Source organism: Neomonachus schauinslandi, chromosome 4 (assembly GCF_002201575.2).
Source record: "Neomonachus schauinslandi chromosome 4, ASM220157v2, whole genome shotgun sequence".
NCBI classification, from domain to species: domain Eukaryota; kingdom Metazoa; phylum Chordata; class Mammalia; order Carnivora; family Phocidae; genus Neomonachus; species Neomonachus schauinslandi.
In genome coordinates, this window is record NC_058406.1 from 103,066,049 (window position 1) to 103,085,195 (window position 19,147).

Genomic DNA, 19,147 nt, shown 5'->3' on the forward strand with positions numbered 1-19,147 from the left:
GGCCTGGGATTTTAGGTTTTTCTCTTAGAACCTCTTCCAAGATCTTTGAGATGATATGGTAAGGGTTTTCTGACATTTAAGGGCCTTAGCAAGAAGAGTAGAACTTGAATATCAGGCCCTAAGATCATGCACTCTATTTACACTGGCCTTTTTGCCTCTGGCTTATTAACTTAATGAGTACTGACATCATGAAGAATACCTTTGCGTCTTTTGTGCTTCATCTTGATGTGGGGAATAGCCTTCGAAGCTCCACTCTACTGGTATTACTCCTTCCTTATTTCAGGGGCAATCCTGTGGGTGGAAAACAAAGCCATATCGTGTTCCCAGGAATCTCTTCAAGACACCAAGGGCTTTTATCTCAGAGGAGTCATCTTATTGCCTTAGCTTTTTAATTCCCGGGCTTGCAGTACTTGTATTTGAGAGCGGCTAGATCATTTTTACTGGTGAATGCACTTTGAGCAGGTAGTGTTCATGTCAGGTTGAAGGTTAGAGGGGTAGAAGTTTCTGAAGAAAGCTGGTGAAAAAAGAAGGGGTCTGTGGAACTACTTTTAACCTGTCTTGCTTTTGTGAACTAGGTTTGTTTTTTTTTTGTGGAGCAGCTGTTTCATAGTTCTCTTGTTTCTACTTTTCCTTAATGTAACTCATTTTTTATGTCCTTTTTTTTTTTAGGATCAAAAGTGAAATATGTGTCCCTTGGAATTTTCTGTGTTCTTTTAGCCAGTTAATTCATTGGGAAACAACACTAAAGATGTGTGGGTCTTGTGAAGATTTTATAAAATGTTCTTAACCTAGACGGGTGGGTTGAGTGTTCAGTTTGTTTTAATGTACCGTCATGGTAGCTGTATGGTGTATTACATGGGGATCATGTGCTAATTTTGACTCTTCTTTTTCCAGGTGCCTTATGCCTCTGGCATGCCCATCAAGAAAATAGGCCACCGAGGTGTTGATTCCTCAGGAGAGACGACATATAAAAAGGTGTGTCTGAGTGGAACCCTTTCATTTTACTCCAGGAGGGGATAGTTCTGTCCCCTTGGTATTATTCTCCACATTTTGTCTCATTTCTTGATATCCTAAGCCTTTGCACAAGAACTGTCATAAAACTTGAACTTTAGAGTTTACTTTCAGTTCTGGACCACTTTGGGAGGTGCTCAGGCTTCCCAAGGGACAGTGTTCAACCTTTCCATTGAGCGTCTATACCTTGTTTGATACAGGGTGTGAAGATTTCTTGGATTCCTGTTTCTGGCCCACATAAATTCTTGTGTGTGTTCTCTGCCTTTTTTGCACTGTCAGGGACCTGACCCTCTCTGGGAATGGGCTCGAGGCCCTTGTCAATTCAGTAGATATTTATTGAGCTCTATTTATATGCTGAACATTGAGACAAAAAGATTAGTTTCTAGGCTAATTGGAGAGGCATACACTTCAAAATCTAGTTTTATATATATGTAATTTGGAGGGGGGTAATCTCTAGCAGGGCACCTGGCTGGCTCAGTCAGGAGAGCATGCGACTCTTAATCTCGAGGTCGTGAATTTGAGCCCCACATTGGGCATGGAGCCTACTTAAAATAAGTAAAATAATTTCTGCCCCTAATATGGGGCTCAAACTCATGACCCTGAGATCAAGAGTCATATGCTTTACTGACTGAGCCAGCCAGGTACCCCTCTAGTTATCATTTTAGTGCCTAATGAGTACTGAGTAGAAATACAAGTAATTTAATAGTTGGTGAGAGTTGAGGATGAGGGAAATCATTAGAACAAAACTGTCCAGTAGAACTTTCTACAGTGATTGAAATGTGCTATAATCTGTGTTATCCAATAGTAGCTACTAATCATACTTGAATGTGGCTGGTAAGACTGAAAAGGCAGATTTTCAGTTTTTATTTTAATGAACTTAAATAGCCATCTGTGGCCAGTGGTTAGTGTATTGCACAGCACAGATCTAGATGATGTGATATTTTCTCATATGATTGTAAGAGTGAGGCTTTTGAATTTGTGTTTTAACCATAGTGTGATAATTTTAAATCTAAACACTTCTCTCAGAAATAATTTGAGTCTTTCATGCTTTCTTCTTCAATTAGGAACTTTTTTTGCCACCCTGTCGTCCTTGGGACACCAATCAGGCTTTCCCTTAAAGGACTGAAGCTTCTGTAGCCAGGTAGTCCATCAGAATATCAGTAAATTTTAGTTAAATTCTGTATTTCTTGAATAAAATGGAATCTTTGGAATGAGACTTAAGATTGTTCTCTCAGTACAACATACCTTCCAAATGTTGATATGGAGAGCGGCTTCCAACTATAGATATGGATAGGCAGGAACACCTTGCCTAGCTGAGGCTGACTCAGACAGTCCTGCCTTTGCTACTGTGTATCTTCATACCCTTCCAACCTTCACCAGGCTTAACTGCCATGTAAAGCAAGAGGATGGAGGAATTGGATCGCCCTGGCTTGGTCTGAAGTACTAGAAGGGCATTTGCTTTTTTGAGTGCTGCTTCTGGCTTTTCCCTCCTGAGTTTTTATTGTTCTGATCAGATTTTTTTTTTTTTAAAGTTTTTATTTATTTATTTGAGACCGAGAGAATGAGAGAGAGCACATGAGAGGGGGGAGGGCCAGAGGGAGAAGCAGACTCCCTGCCGAGCAGGGAGCCCGATGCGGGACTCAATCCAGGGACTCCAGGATCATGACCTGAGCCGAAGGCAGTCGCTTAACCAACTGAGCCACCCAGGCGCCCTCTGATCAGATTTAATACTGGAAACTTTCCTCTCGTTTTTCTTCTATTTCTCAGACAACCTCATCTGCCTTGAAAGGTGCCATCCAGTTAGGCATTACTCACACTGTGGGAAGCCTGAGTACCAAACCAGAGCGTGATGTCCTCATGCAAGACTTCTATGTGGTGGAAAGTATCTTCTTCCCCAGGTACAGAGGTTAATGTTCAGGGGAATGTCCTGGAAAGTGTGGCTTTTTCATATCAACCTCAGGCCAGTTTTAGGGGTTCAGGTCTAATTTAGGCATGTGCCCAATGTCCAGTCCTTAACTTGATCTTGGGGTGATGTGGGAATAGAGAATTCGGAGAGCAGATGCTGTCCTTTGAATGCTTCCATGAGCCTCCGGCCTGTGGAGTGAGCCCTAAAAAGCAATTCAGTGCAGTAGGTAGGGATAGTGTGATCCCCTGTGCCATGTCTTAATCCCCATGTAGTGGCTTTGTCCCACTAAGTAACTGACTCATCTAATCCCCCTGGTTCTCTCAGAAGGGATGTACTGACCTGCCTCTGGGTTACTCTGAGTGTCTGCCCAGGGTGGACTCCCTGGGTGACAGGTACTGATAAATTACAGCTTTTTCTATTTTAACCCCACAGTGAAGGGAGCAACTTGACCCCTGCTCATCACTACAATGACTTTCGGTTCAAGACCTATGCACCTGTTGCCTTCCGTTACTTTCGGGAGTTATTTGGTATCCGGCCTGATGATTACTTGGTAAGCTTCTGGTTCCCCCAGTATCAGAGGGATCCTCCCAAAAGAAGACTCTCTTCACAGTCTTGCTCTAATTTTCCTTTAGAACAGAATTGCATCTGTACTTAATTTCTGGTTGGACAGGCCCTGGTATTTCTGAACTTCTTGCTCTCTTCTTTCTGGGCCCCAGTACTCCCTCTGCAGTGAGCCACTGATTGAACTCTGCAACTCTGGGGCTAGCGGTTCCCTCTTCTACGTGTCCAGCGACGATGAATTCATCATTAAAACGGTCCAGCACAAAGAGGCAGAGTTTCTGCAGAAGCTGCTTCCAGGATACTACATGGTGAGGGAAGAGGAGCACTGGTCACCTCTGCTGCCCACTCCACTCCTGGACAAGGCTGGGGGGCTCTCATGGGGCGCCTGGGTGGCTCAGTCAGTTAAGCGTCTGCCTTCGGCTCAGATCATGGTCTTGGAGGTCCTGGGATCGAGTCCTGCGTTAGGCTCCCTGCTCAGCGGGGAGCCTGCTTCTCCCTCTCCCCGTCCCCAGCTTGTGCTCTCTCTCGCTATCCATCTCAAATAAATAAAATCTTTAAAAAAGAAAAAGAGGCTGGGGGGCTCTCTTCTGAAGGGCAACACAATGTCCGCACTTAGGTCTTAAAGATGTAGTTCATTTTGGGGCTTTTTGCCCCATCTCTCTTGCCTCTCTGGGGCTAAAAGGGGTTTTGGTTATCTGTCTTTTTTTTTAAGATTTTATTTATTTATTTGACAGAGACATAGCGAGAGAGGGAACACAAGCAGGGGTAGTGGGAGAGGGAGAAGCAGGATTCCCGCTGAGCAGGGAGCCCGATGCGGGGCTCGATCCCAGGACCCTGGGTCATGACCTGAGCTGAAGGCAGACGCTTAACGACTGAGCCACCCAGGCACCCCCCTATCGGTCCTATTTTAAGTGTTATTTGACTTAGACTGTCCTACCCCAAGTTGAAATTCAGTGATAATTTTGTTTTCTGTTCTTAGTGAGAGCAAAATGAGGGACTATACTATACTAGGGAATGAGGTTGGTTACTTCTCTTGATAGTACTCTACTCCATCTTACTCTGACGGCTCTCGGAGCTTCTAGAGAAGTTAGTTTTGCTTTGCATCACACCCACAAGAACATACTATACTCTAACGGCTTAGAGTTAAGACTTTTTCAACATGATCTTTTCTTAAACCTCTCTAAAAGAATATACCCATCATATATTGAGTATCCTGACTGATTACTGTATTGGAGGGTCTGTGGCTCAGCTTGGTGTGATCTGATTACTGAAGATAGATGTATTGGGAAATTGTAAACAAATATTATGTGGGCTTATGGGCAGATAGATTGTACCTGAATCCCATATAGCAGACAAAGAAGGTGGGTGGCAACTTTTACCCTTGAGTTTCACTGAAAATCAGCTGACTTGCGCTCCTGCTTCTTTTTACTTTTGTGCCCTCAGAACCTCAACCAGAATCCTCGAACTTTGCTGCCTAAATTCTATGGACTGTACTGTGTGCAAGCAGGTGGTAAGAACATTCGAATTGTGGTGATGAACAATCTCTTACCACGGTCAGTCAAGATGCACATCAAATATGACCTCAAGGGCTCTACCTACAAACGGCGGGCTTCCCAAAAAGAGCGAGAGAAGCCTCTCCCCACCTTTAAAGACCTGGACTTCTTACAAGACATTCCAGATGGTCTTTTTTTGGATGCTGACATGTATAATGCTCTATGTAAGACCCTACAGCGTGACTGTTTGGTGAGTTTATCATATTTCCTTCCCTCTCAGATGCCAAAAATCTCAGCCACTAAAACAGCTTGTTGTTATTAGGGTTCAACTCTGTATGAGATGGGACTCAGTTCCTTAGCTCTGTATGTCCCAGATTTTACTTAAAATAACTTTACATTAGGTTGTTGCTGAGCCTTTATATTTTTATATCCTGTTTATCCTCCCCCACCTGGCTTCATTTTCTTTACCTCTCCTGGGCCTCATAATCCTACAGTTTCCTTATTTTCATACCAGCACCATCATTCCTCAGATCTTGGTCCTGCCTGCCAGATTCAAATTTATATCTTGGAAGCTGAGTGCTGCTGAAGGAAATCACACACCTGTGTCTGTTCTACCAACATCTCTACAGGTTGACGCTATCCAGCCTAAGTATTGTTCACCAGTCCACTTCCTGTTCCTCTCAGCACAGGTGTCACATGATTGGCACTCTCTCCAAACCATTTTCTTTTTTTTTTTTTTTTAAAGATTTTATTTATTTATTTGAGACCGAGAGAATGAGAGACAGAGAGCATGAGAGGGGGGAGGGTCAGAGGGAGAAGCAGACTCCCCACTGAGCAGGGAGCCCGATGCCGGACTCGATCCCGGGACTCCAGGATCATGACCCGAGCCGAAGGCAGTCGCTTAACCAACTGAGCCACCCAGGCGCCCTCTCCAAACCATTTTCTAACTTTTAATCCCCCAGCCTTGTTTCTCAACAGACTACTTCACTCTTCTATTCCATACCACCCCCTTGTCCTGCTCCCAGCCCCAGTTTATAAACATGTCTACACTTACCCATCTTTAATCTCCTTTCTGCCCAATTTGGTGGCTTATTCCAGGTCAGTCATTTCTCAGGACTGTTTCTTTAGGGTTCTGTTTCACATCTTGCTTCCTTTCCCTCCCCTGGCTTCAGCCTCTACCAACTGTTTTCTTTCTGCATGCAAGCCAACTTTTATCTTTTCCATCTTAACATTAGGAGGATTTTTTCTTTTCTTTTTTTTTTTTTTTAAGATTTTATTTATTTGACAGAGCACTAGCAGGGGGAGCAGCAGACAGAGGGAGAGGCAGAAGCAGGCTCCCCGCGGAGCAAGGAGCCCAGTGCGGGGCTCTTTCCCAGGACCCTGGGATCATGACCTGAGCCGAAGGCAGACACTTAACCGACTGAGCCACCCAGGTGCCCCTGGAGTATTTTTTTTTTTACTTCCATTGTCTCCATGTAATAATGCTTCCATTTTTCCTTTTCATTTATCTTCTCCTATTCCTTTTTTTTTTTTTTAAGATTTTATTTATTTATTTGATAGAGAGAGAGACAGCGAGAGAGGGAACACAAGCAGGGGGAGTGGGAGAGGGAGAGGCAGGCTTCCCACAGAGCAGGGAACCCGATGCAGGGCTGGATCCCAGGACCCTGGGATCATGACCTGAGCCGAAGGCAGACGCTTAACAACTGAGCCACCCAGGCGCCCCTATCTTCTCCTATTCCTGCCTCAACCCACTGTCATGGCTTTTGCTCTCACCCCTTCAGTTGAACTACTCTCCCTACTGCCCACCTGGGATGCCACGTAGAGAATATTTCTCAGTCCTTCCTTGCATTTTCTGCTGCTTGAAAGTTGACTATTTCCATTTTCTTAACATACCTTCTTTTGGATTTTGTGACACCTTTTCCTACTGATTTTTTTTGCATCTCTTACTGTTTTTTTCTCAACTGCTATTGTAGGATCGTCTTCCTCTACTCACTCCATAACATTGTCCATCCTTGTCCTTTGCTTACTCTGCATCTACTTGTAGGGTAATGCTTATTTTAGTTTGGCTCCTTTGGTTGAAGGGACTGGACACAGTAGAATAGAGTTGTTTTAAGAAACTATACATAAGAGGGCGCCTGGGTGGCTCAGTTGGTTGGGCGACTGCCTTCGGCTCAGGTCATGATCCTGGAGTCCCGGGATCGAGTCCCACATCGGGCTCCCTGCTCGGCAGGGAGTCTGCTTCTCCCTCTGACCCTCCTCCCTCTCATGCTCTCTGTCTCTCATTCTCTGTCTCAAATAAATAAATAAAATCTTAAAAAAAAAAAAAAAGAAACTATACATAAGAATCACTCCTGTGCTTGCTTCATCCCTTTCTCCACCAACCTAGCAAAACACCCTTGGTTGAGCTGCATCACCAAAGTGGGCTACTGGAACTGGTGAGAGTATACCCTTTTGCATCCTGTTCTGGGATGGAAAGAGGGTTGAGAACTATAGGATATAATCCAGGCTCCTTGGTGTGCCTGGGTGGTTCAGTTGGTTAATCATCTGCCTTTGGCTTAGGTCATGATCACAGAGTCCTGGGATCAAGCCCCACAACGAGCTCTCTGATCAGCAGGGAACCTGGTTCTGCCCCTACCCCCGACTTGTGTGCATGCATGCGCGTGCGCACACACTCTCTCTCTGTCAAATAAATAAAATCTTCAAAAAAAAAAAGAATCCGGGCTCCTTAATATGATATATCAGGCCTGTCATTATTTTGCTTCTATCAGCCTCTGTAATCTGCCACACCTGTCCTTTTTCTGTCCATTTTCTGTTTTAGCAGTATGAAATTATACCTCCCTGCACATAATGTGCTGTTTGTTTCATGCTTCCAGGCGTTGGAGTATTCCTTCCTTTATTTGTTTGGACTTATTTTCTAATTTATTCTTCGTAAACTTATTTACGTATCACTTCCTGACCTCCTCCATACTATCAATCATGTAAGCACTTCTGTTGTTGCATATATTAGGCTGTATTGGATTTATTTTTACATTTGTTTTCTTTCCTAAATGATAATATTGTTGAGAACAGAAACTTTCTTGAGTATCTTTGTATCCCCATAAACAGGCACAACACCTGCAGGTGGTAGGGCTTCAGTAAATACTGAACTGAATCAAAGCTGGTCATATAAAGTCCTGCAACACATATACTCCATCATGAAATGTACTTTTACCAGACCTTCCTTGTGGATTCTTTACAGCACAAATATGTATTCTACGTTCCCTTGAGAACATAATGCTCTTTTCACAAATAGAAGGAAAGAACAAACAGAGGGTGTTGTGGGCTAGGCAGTAGCCTAATATGTATTTACTCAAATAGAAGAAATCTGAGTGAATAGAAATAATGAGTGACTAGAAGAGGTTAATACATTCTTCTCCAGGGAGTAGGAGGAGCAAAGGATAAGCCTATAGTTAACCCTGGAGGTCAAGAATAATTGAATCTTGGGGCACCTGGGTAGCTCAGTTGGGGGAATGTGCAACTCTTGATCTTGTGGTTGTGAGTTCAAGCCCCACGTTGGATATAGAGATTACTTGAAATTTAAAAAAAAAAATTTTTTTTTTAAGATTTTATGTATTTATTTTGAGAGAGATACAGAGATAGTGAGAGAGCTCAAGTAGGAAGGAGAGGGAGAAGCAGGCTCCCTGTTGAGCAAGGAGCCCGACGTGGGGCTCGATCCCAGGACCCTGGCAAAGGCAGACGTTTAAGCGACTGAGCCACCCAGGTGCCCCTAGGGATTACTTGAAAATAAAATCTTTAGGGGCCCCTGGGTGACGCAGTCAGTTGAGCATCCGACTCTTGGTTTTCTCAGGTTGTGATCTCAAGGTCGTGAGAATGAGCCCTGCATCGGCTCCACCTTGAGCGTGGAGTCTGCTAAAGTTTTTCTCTCCCTCTGCCCCTCCCCCTCCCTATGTGCCCCTCTCTGTCACTCTCTCAAATCTTTAAAAAAATAAAATCATAAAAAAAAAATGAGGGCACCTGGGTGGCTCATTCGGTTAAGCGTCTGCCTTCGGTTCAGGCCATGATCCCAGAGTCCCAGGATTGAGCCCCGCCTTGGGCTCCTTGCTCAGCGGGGATTCTGCTCCCTCTGACCCTCCCCCCTCCCATGCTCTCTCTCTCTCAAATAAATAAAATCTTTTTAAAAAATTAAAAAATAAAAATAGGGGGCGCCTGGGTGGCTCAGTCGTTAGGCGTCCGCCTTCGGCTCAGGTCATGATCCCCCAGGGTTCTGGGATCGAGCCCCGCATCAGGCTCCCTGCTCAGCGGGAAGCCTGCTTCTCCCTCTCCCACTTCCCCTGCTTGTGTTCCCTCACTGTGTCTCTCTCAGTCAAGTAAATAAATAAAATCTTAAATAAATAAAAATAAAAAAAGAATAATTGAATTAGGAAAGCTGTGAGATCCTGAAATAATCCTCATACCTCCCAAGGCTCAGAACATGGTTTGTTTTTTTCCTTTCATTAGGTGCTGCAGAGCTTCAAGATAATGGACTATAGCCTCTTGATGTCGATCCATAACATAGATCATGCACAACGAGAGCCTTTAGGCAGTGAAGCACAATCCTCAGCTGACACTCGCAGACCAGCCCCCCAAAAGGCTCTCTATTCCACGGCTATGGAATCTATCCAGGGCGAGGCTCGGCGAGGTGGCACCATGGAGACTGATGACCAGTGAGTGGGCTCAGGGGCACCAGGAAGGAGAGCATAGACACGGCATTTTTTTTCTCGAGGAAAGGATGCATCTCCTGGCATCAGAGTAGTACCGATTCAGCAGTTAAGTTGACAGTATTAACACTTACAAAACTATAGAACAAGCCGCCGTAAGAATGTAAAAGGAAAGGAAGAGGGCTTAAGTTGGGGATCTGTAGTACATCTGGGAAGGAGAACTATTTAAAATTAAAACACCTTTCAAAAAGAATATATTCAGAGTTTTAGACACGTCTGCATATTCTATTAGAACTTCACCAAAAGTAATTTACTATAGGCAGCTTTATGGAAGGAATCTTTCTTACCATCATGGATCTATCTATCAAGGAAGTATATTTACTGAAGCATCATAAATGTCTTGTAAGTGGTTTCATTTTTAAGGTCGCCTTTACTGTGACTCTAAAGAAGAGTGTCCTAGTGGGTGTGAATTAGAATATGAAAGTACTGAGGAAGTTCAGAGTTATCTGAGCGTTTTGTGTCGCTGAGTGTGACTTTTTAGATTTTTTGGTGGAATTGGGGTTGGAGAGGCAGGCAAGTGAGACTTGGAGAGAAAGAGGTTATAATACATACTCCAGAGTGGCTCTTGGAGTTAGAGGAAGGTTTTCACTCTTCCCCAGTTTATGGAAGATGGGACAGTTATGGTTAGGTCTCAGTTCCCTGTCCTGATCTGACTCGAGGTTAGGAGAAACCCTTGTGCTAGGCCAGAGATTTTCTTACTGTTTTCTTCTTGTCTTCCGGAACAGTATGGGTGGCATCCCTGCCCGCAATAGTAAAGGGGAAAGGCTGCTGCTTTATATTGGGATCATTGACATTCTCCAATCTTACAGGTGAGGAGCATATGGATCCCAAATGAGGGGGCAGAGTGGTTGCGGATAACCATTCACATTTCTCCTTTAGATGGGTTTGTCACTCTTCCTGAAACAGGAACAGAGTTGCATTCTAGCTGCTTACCTCATCGGGTTTCAGATGGTGGTTTATTTCCTTGATTTTGCCTGTCTCCTTGACTTCGTTACCCTGCCACCTTCCCAAACATAACGTATACCTCTGTGGAGAGCTGAGTCAGTCCTCAGAAGCACCAGGGTAGAATACACCATCTCTCTGGCTCTTTGTGAAAAACCTGGGAGATGAGTCATACTCCACATTGGGATACAGCTGGAAACATGTTCCTCTTTTCCTTGGAGGAAAAACAAGAGGATCACTGTGTCTATGCTAACTATTAACCTATGGAACTGAGGCAGTGAAGTGATAGGGAGGAGCTGGAAATGCTAGATCCCAGTTTTACCCCTGTAAACAGGTTTCAGTTACTAATGACTGGACAATCCTTGGTTGACTGTTACAGAGTATTCTCATCCAGTTTTAACTCCCCTCTTCCAGGCATGTGCATCTATCCCATCATTTCTCCTTTTGCAATAAATGTTCTTGTCCCTGACTTGCCAGGGACATACTAAGTTCCCTTTTTCCATGGGGGAGGTAATTAACTTCCCTAGAAATAGCTTTGATCTCCATCCTGAACGAGCACTACTGTGTCTGTTCTTTGGAAAGCCAGTTTAATAGAGGGAGTGCTTTCCCAGCTTCTTTAACTTCATAAAAGAGAAAACTGTCATTCATTAAAAATTCTGTGACTATGTGACACACATTTTTCTTGGCAGGTTTGTTAAGAAGTTGGAGCACTCTTGGAAAGCCCTGGTACACGATGGGGTGAGTAGCAGTTTGCTAGAGGCTCTCCTCCTGCCTCCTTCAGTTCTGATTTGCCCCCTCAATTTCTTCTTTCTTTCTTATTTCATTTGTGGGTTCTACCCTTGTGCTAGGGTCTCAGCCTAGAGGAAAATGGCCCTTGGACTAAATAGTGATCCTCTGGCTGGGCCTCCCCCTCTTTAACTCTGCAGCCATCTCTTCTGCTCTGCAGGACACTGTATCGGTGCATCGCCCAGGCTTCTATGCTGAACGGTTCCAGCGCTTCATGTGCAACACAGTGTTTAAGAAGATACCCCGTAAGTGGCTTCTACCAGACGACCCCCCAATGACTCCCTTACTCCAGGAGATGGGTGGGCAAGACACCTCTGTCAGGGAACTGCCAAAACCTCTTCTGCTCTACCCACATCCCGTGAGAGCTGCTGCCCGCCTTTATGTCAGTCATTCTGTCTGTCCCAGTGGTTTCCGAGTTGCTGCTTTTCCCCTGGCTCTCCCTTCGTGTGTCATTGAGGTGAGGGGCATTTCTGGGAAATTGGTGGGATTGGGGGAGGGGGGAGGAAAGTGTCATTGTGGGAGTAGGATCCTATGGCATAGGCTGAGATAGAGCCAGACTTACAGACAGATAGGTGAGGATGTTACCAGTGTTCTGTTTTCTCTTCATATCCCCAGTGCCAAGGACTTCTCAGACTAGGATCACAGGGTTGGAGAAGCATATACTGTTTTCTGCTTAGCAGTTGTTCTTACTCTCTTCCCTCAACTTTCTTGGTTGGAAGGTGCCAGTATTCTTCTTTCCCAGCCTTCCAGTCGTGCTGCCACTGGCAAATTTCCAGCTCCTCCTTCCCGCCGCCTCATCATAGGCCTCCGTCGCCCCTCGGTGCGGCAGAGGGGACTTAGGCATGCCAGAGAGTCTTAAACGTGAGGAAATCCCCTCAAAGTCTTTTCAGCATGACATATAAGCAAGTGTAAAGTATCACAGTGCTGTGTGCATGAGTGCTACAAGGATGCAGAGTGAAAGGTCCTCTTCGTCCGCTTGAACTGGAGTATGCTATTAAAGAACAAGGGAGTGACGGAATGGAGGACATCTCATCCGGTGGAAGCAAAGCCATGGAGGTTGCGTGTAGCAGGGGCAAGATATGTATGTGTCTGCTTTCCTCTAGGTTCTCTGCTTTCCAAAGTGAGGTGAACTGAGATGCACACCCTCTCCTCTGAAAGAGTAGTTCGTAGAGCTTGTCTTTGTTGACATTAGTCCTTCTTCCCGCTTTGCAGAGCACCTTTGGGTTTGTGTTGGGGATGCTAGCGATTTGTATCTATGTCTTGGTGATGGTTTCTCAGGTGGGTGCTAAGTAGGCTTTCTCTTTCCCTTTTGAAGTGAAGCCCTCTCCTTCCAAAAAGTTTCGGTCTGGCTCATCTTTCTCTCGGCGAGCAGGCCCCAGCGGCAACTCCTGCATTACTTACCAGACATCGGTCTCTGGGGAGCACAAGGCACAAGTGACAACCAAGGCGGAAGTGGAGCCAGGTCAGCGCCAGGGCTGGGGTTCCCATGTGATTGGGCACTCCCTCCCTTCCTTCTGAGCCCTATCTTATCTGCCTAGGACCTCTACTCCCTGTTCCTATTCAGGAAAAGCCAAGTTGCTACATTTTTTCCCCCTGTATTTCCCCCACCCCATTTTGTCTTCTTTTTTATTTATTGATTTTCTTCCCTTTTCTTTTTTCCAGGCGTCCACTTCGGTCGTCCTGATGTTTTACCTCAGACTCCACCTTTGGAGAAAATCAGTGAGGTCTCGACTATTCCTGACCCCTATTTCTCACCTGTAGTTGGAGAGACTTTGCATATGCAAACTACAAGGTTGGTTCCTTGGCCCCTTTCTTCATATAATCTTTTCATCTCTCTCTCTTCAGGTCCTTGGGAACCTCCATAATTTTGTTTTTTTCAAGAGATCGTTGTTTGTCTTTTGCTTTTCACTAGATTTTTCCAGGTTTACTTTCCTTTAGCTCATCTTTAGTGATTTGGAGAAGTGTGTCAACATCTCTGCATCTTTAGGGGGTGTGCAGACTATTTTGATAGTCAAAATACGCCCCAGCTAACCCTTTATCTCCTGATGAGTTAGGTGAGAATTCTCAGCTTACTTTGTAAGCCTGGAAAGATTTCTGGGCAGTGAAGAAAATGAACAGTCAATCTTGTAAAAGGATCCATTCTAAAGATTGTGATTTAATTTTGTTACATGGTGTGTTGAGTATCTATTCCATCATAATAAATTAACCCAAAACTTAGTGGATTAAAATAACAAACACATATCATAGTTTCTGTGGGTCAGGAATGTGGGTACAGCTTAGCTGAGTCCTCTGGCTCAAGGTCTTTCATGAGGTGTTAGCCAGGGCCTCCCATCTCTTCTGAAGGTTCAGTTGAGAGGCTTCACTTCTAAGCTCATTTATATGCTTATTAGCAGGATTCAGTTCCTTGTGGGTTGCTGGACAGAGGGCCTTAGTTCCTTGCTGGCAGTTGGCTGGGGGCCTCCCTTCGTTCTTTGCCACATGAGCCTCTCCTTAGGACAACTCAAAACATCGCAACTGGCTTCCCTCGGAGTGAGCAATTGAGAGTGCATGCACCTATGCAGAATTCATAATCTTTTTGTGACCTAACCTCAGAATTGACATCCTATCACCAGTACTGCATTCTAGTCACTAGATTGTGCCCACACTCACAAAGAAGGGATTTCACAAAGGTGTGAATACCAGGATGCAGAACTCATTGGGAGCCACCTCAAAAGTGACCTATTTCACAGTCCATCTTCTGGCCCCCGATGATTCCTACCCCTCCCTCTGCGAAATGCATTCATTTGATCCCATGGTCTTCAAAAGTCTCATCCCATTGCAGCAGCAGCTTAAATTCCAGAATTTTGTCATCTCAATTAGGTCTTGGTTTGGAGGAGCTCCCCAGGTATTATTCCGTGAGTACAGTTGCTCTCAGTCTTTGGACTTGTGAAACTAAAGAGAGCTGTTTTCTCCCTACACACCAGGCAGTGGTGAGGCAGTAAGTAGCTAACCACTGAACACAGTCCTGTGCAGAAAGAGTGAGGGAGGCACAGAGCTGTCACTGGTACAGAGCTAGTCCCAAATCCAGCAACTGTTGGAGTCAGCAACTGTTGGGAAAAGCTTGGGAGTAATTCTCCATGACTCTCGACTCCACCCTTTGAACTCGTGGTTTTGCTTTCTGGGTCTTCCTTTTTCATGAAAGCTAGCATGTGTTTGCAGCTGAGTAGTTTACTCAGCCTGCTTCCTGCCAGTACAATTTTGGGGTCCAGCGGTTTCTTCATTTTGCACTGTGTCTGTCCCTTTCAGTCTAAGCTGTGAATGTTTCTGCTGTTATAATGCCCTCACATATTTTGTGGGCCTCCGGTGAGTCTCACTGGAATTCAGTCCCCTTGACAAAAGCCACACCCACAGATACCTTCTTCCTAAGCCCTGTGCTTCTTAGAGATCCTGTTAAATTGAGAGGATCTGGGTGACATTAATCTTTTTTATTTATTTATTTATTTTTATTCTTATGTTAATCCCCATACATGACATCATTAGATGTAGTGTTCCATGATATATTGTTTGTGCATAACACATTAATCTTTTTGAATGGCCTTTTGTATGATCGAATAGTACTCTAAGGAACCAACTTTGATTTTTCGGAAGTCTTAAAAAAATATTTTACAGTCATAACTTGGCTTTGTCTCTAGACCACATTTTCCTGGCAGTGCCCAGGTTTTATGCTTGCTCACAAACTCTTTCTTAATTTTATAGCATTGTTTGCTATCTGCTGGAGGGGCTCAGAATTTTCAAAACCATCAAGTCCTGGCAAGTCCTTTTATTTAATAGTCTTCCCTTAATTTTTTTCTTCTCATTTTACTATAAGCATTAAGAAGGAACCAGGTGGCACCTTTAGCACTTTGTTTAGAATTCTCCTTAGGTAGGTCACCCAATTCGTTAGACACATATTCTGCTTTTCACTTAACTGCCTATGACGTTGCAAAACTTTGTTCCACTGCATTACAGGGATCCCCTTTCCTTCAGTTTCCCGTAAGATTTTTCTCACTTGCCTTTGAGCCCACACTGGCAACTCCCTCATTCAAGTCTAAATTCTACAGTATATTCATGGCACTTCTAAACTTTCACTAAAATGCTGCTTAAAGCCCACTTCCCTCTTCCAAAGCCACTTCCACTTTTCAGTTTTTTATTATTATTACTTTTTAAAGATTTTATTTATTTGAGAGAGAGAATGAGAGAGGGAGGAGAGCACATGAGAGGGGGGAGGGTCAGAGGGAGAAGCAGACTCCCTGCTCAGCAGGGAGCCCGATGCAGGACTCAATCCCGGGACTCCAGGATCGTGACCTGAGCCGAAGGCAGTCGCTTAACCAACTGAGCCACCCAGGCGCCCCCCACTTTTTAGTTTTTTAAAAAGTTCAGTAGCACTTTACTTCCAGGTACAAAAATTTATATTATTGTATAACAAATTACCCCCAGCGTGGCAGCTAAAAACTACAAACATTTATTATCTCAGATTTTATGTAGCTTAAATATCTAGGAGTGACTTAGCTGGGTGCCACTGGCTCAGGGTCTCTCAGGAGGTTACAGTGAAGTTGTTAGGGAAGTAGTCTCATCTGGAGGCTCGCCCCGGGGGAGGATCGACTTCCAAGCTCACTTATGTGGTTGTTGGCAAAATTCAGTTCCTTGCAGGCTGTTGGCCAGTGGTCTTCCCTCAGTTCCCTGTCACATGCTTTCTCCATGTGGCAGCTAGCTTCCCTCAGAGCAAACAGTTAGTGAGAGAGCTCAAGCCCAAGAAGAAGCTAGGTAGGGTCTTTTTTTTTTTTAAGATTTTTTTTTTTTAATTTTATTTATTTGACAGAGACAGAGAGAGGGAACACAAGCAGGGGGAGTAGGAGAGGGAGCAGCAGGCTTCCTGCTGAGCAGGGAGCCCAATGTGGGGCTCGATCCCAGGACCCTGGGATAATGACCTGAGCTGAAGGCAGATGCTTAACCGTCTGAGCCACCCAGGCACCCCTAGATAGGGTCTTTTTGTAACCTAATCTCAGAATTGATGTTCCATCACCTGGCCTGCATTCTGTCCTCTGGAAAACAGTCATTAAATCCAGACCGCATTCAAGAGGAGAGAATTACACAATGGCACAAATATCAGGCAGCAGTGATCACTGAGTGCCTACCACACCTGGGAATTGAGGACAGAAGGGGAGGGTATTAGGAAATATTTTTGTAGTACTCAAGAAGCTAAATAGTTGATTAAATTAACTATTAATTAAAACTTCTCTTTAAAACTATTAATTAAAAACTTTTAAAACTCTTTAAAACTATTAATTAAAAGCTTCTAAGTCTGGTAGTTTCTTAGCCTCTTCTTTCTGACAGAGAGAGACAGCGAGAGAGGGAACACAAGCAGGGGGAATGGGAGAGGGAGAAGCAGGCCTCCCGCAGAGCAGGGATCCCGATGTGGGGCCCAGGACCCTGGTATCATGACCTGAGCTGAAGGCAGACGCTTAACGACTGAGCCACGCAGGCGCCTCAGCCTCTTCTTTCTGAATCCTAAGTTGATCCCTGAAGTGAGATATGGAGAAGCAGTACGATATCTGACTTGAGAGAATTGTCCTTTCTCTTCTTTATCTTCTAATTCTTCTCTCTGCCTCCATTTTTTTTCCTCCTGTTAGTTCAACCCTCTTGGAAAAGCCTGAAGTTGCAGAGTCAGAGTTCACCCATGTGAGTGTCTGGGATGTGGGGGAGGTGAATGCTTTTATTTGAAGGGTATAAAGAGGATCACTGATGGAGTGGAACAGGGAGTTAATTTGCAAGGTTAGAGGGACTGGGTGCCCTTTTAATCTTGCCTTTTTAAATTTTGTGGGGACCTTGTACTTGGAAGCAGAGGATGAAGTAGAAGAAAACTTCACTGCCAGTCAGGCTGAAATAAACTTGAATTCTATTCCTGCCTCCTCATTTCATACTCCACATCCTTAACTTTACACCCTTTCTCTTTTCCTTTCCAGTGAGCAAAAAAACTCGGAAGACCTGGAACAAGATTCTACCAGCTTGGTGATCCCAAGAAGCCAGCCCTTGCCCCAGCAATGCTGAGTTTTCTTCTTCGTGGTCATCACAAAAGGAGTATAATGGAGCCGAGGGGAGCTCTCGGTCTCCTTTCTGAAGAAGAACCTCTTCTCCTTCCCCTTCCTGACGAATGGGCATTGGTGCCTTGGACAGTTGAGGACAGCAGCATCTTCTCCACTTCTGAGTTAGGGGGCACGACTTTTCAAATGGCTAGCCTTGGCTTCCACAACGGAATTGTTTTCAAGCCCCCATTCTTCCTGCTGGAAGTGGGGTTGCTGGACTTGGTGGTTTTCTTCCTCTTCACCTACCTTTCACCGGGAGCTGGACTCTTAACTTCCTCAGGACAGACTGGCTGGCACATTATCTCCACCTTCGCGCTTTCTCTGGAAGAAGACCCTTGTAATCTTTGTAAAGGTTTTGGGGAGTCAGGGTGTTAAGCCAACTCCCACCTTCCTTTTTTTTCCTTAAAAAAAGGAAAAGAAAAACTAGCACACAGCACACAGTTTGAAGCCAGACAGTGTCAGATCAAAACTGCGTAAGTGTCGGGAGAGATGCCTGTTTGTGGGGTTCCCTCAGAAGATCCCCCTGGTGTTTGAGAAATGGAACTATGGAACTGCTTTGCCAGGAGCAGCTCCTCTTTAACTCCTCTCTTGATGAATTTCTTAAGGCTGAAGGAGAGAGCGGGACATGGGGTAATCTTTACCCCTTTTGTTGAAACAGTAGAGCAGTCATGGGACCAGAAGATCAGAGCCCTTGCTAGGCGGGATCCTGCTTACTGCCAGGTCATCACAATTATTACTGTTTTGCAATTGGAAATGTATTCTGCTTGTTTTTCTAAATATGAAGACTTAATCAAATGAATTTGGATCCTTCTCAAAGGGAGGTTTCTTCCTTGCTCTTCCCACTTTTTCCGACAGCGTTGGAAGAAGGAGCTGAGGTGCAGAGGGGACACCTGTGTCCGTTTAACAGGCAATCTGTATCTATGAGGCTAGAGAATATTCGCTTAGACTCACGGGGAGCCAGCAGATTCTTGCCTAGGTGAGATCATTGCTGTGCCACATGCCCTGCTCCCTCTCATGCAGAGAACTCAGAAATGGGAGCTGTGTAATCCGTCTGTCCCCCGTCTCCCAAGAGTTGCGGTCCCCCACTTGATCCTCCTTCTGTCTGGGGACTAAGGAGGCATCTCAGGCAGATTGTTGAATACTGTCCCATCTCCATCCCGCCCGACCTTGATAGTAGGTTAGCCCGTCCCCCAAGTAACTGTCTATATTAGACACCCCCAGCCAGTTTCTGGCTGCCTGTCTTTGCTGCCATGTTCTTTTTTACAAGAAGGAAAGAAACAAGTCTTGCTATTTTTTTTTCATAATTTACTATTTATGATGTATTTAAGTGTTTTATTCAGGACAGAGTTCTGTAGGGAGTGGGAGGGAATATTTGAGGGAGGCTGGGTCTTAGGGAAGGGAATGGGGGGGGAATCAACATTTTTATGAAGTGTCACTATTTGCCTCCACTTTGTATTGTTCAGCAATGGCAAATGCAATATAAAAGTGATAAATATCTGGTTTTAATGTATTAAACTTTCATCAGTTATTTAGACCTCTTGTTTCTTCCTAATTCTTTTTCATACACCATCTGCTCCACCATCCTGCCTC

At 44.7% G+C, this 19,147-nt stretch overlaps 1 protein-coding gene across 2 annotated transcripts in view; it reads left to right on the top strand.

Moving 5' to 3' along the window:
• PIP5K1A (phosphatidylinositol-4-phosphate 5-kinase type 1 alpha) overlaps positions 1–17,986 on the top strand; it is a 37,820-nt gene extending 19,834 nt beyond the window's left edge. The window contains exons 3-15 of one of the 2 annotated variants that reach the window (XM_021688116.1): positions 895–975; positions 2,779–2,909; positions 3,350–3,467; positions 3,634–3,786; positions 4,922–5,221; positions 9,469–9,674; positions 10,454–10,537; positions 11,360–11,408; positions 11,617–11,701; positions 12,772–12,918; positions 13,119–13,248; positions 17,105–17,153; positions 17,438–17,986. In XM_021688116.1, coding sequence (XP_021543791.1) covers positions 895–975; positions 2,779–2,909; positions 3,350–3,467; positions 3,634–3,786; positions 4,922–5,221; positions 9,469–9,674; positions 10,454–10,537; positions 11,360–11,408; positions 11,617–11,701; positions 12,772–12,918; positions 13,119–13,248; positions 17,105–17,153; positions 17,438–17,440 — 1,536 coding nt within the window. In that variant the 3' untranslated portion in view covers positions 17,441–17,986. The remainder of the gene's footprint in view (positions 1–894; positions 976–2,778; positions 2,910–3,349; positions 3,468–3,633; positions 3,787–4,921; positions 5,222–9,468; positions 9,675–10,453; positions 10,538–11,359; positions 11,409–11,616; positions 11,702–12,771; positions 12,919–13,118; positions 13,249–17,104; positions 17,154–17,437) is intronic. The other variant, XM_021688117.1, reaches the window with a different exon arrangement.
• Positions 17,987–19,147: the final 1,161 nt, after the last annotated feature.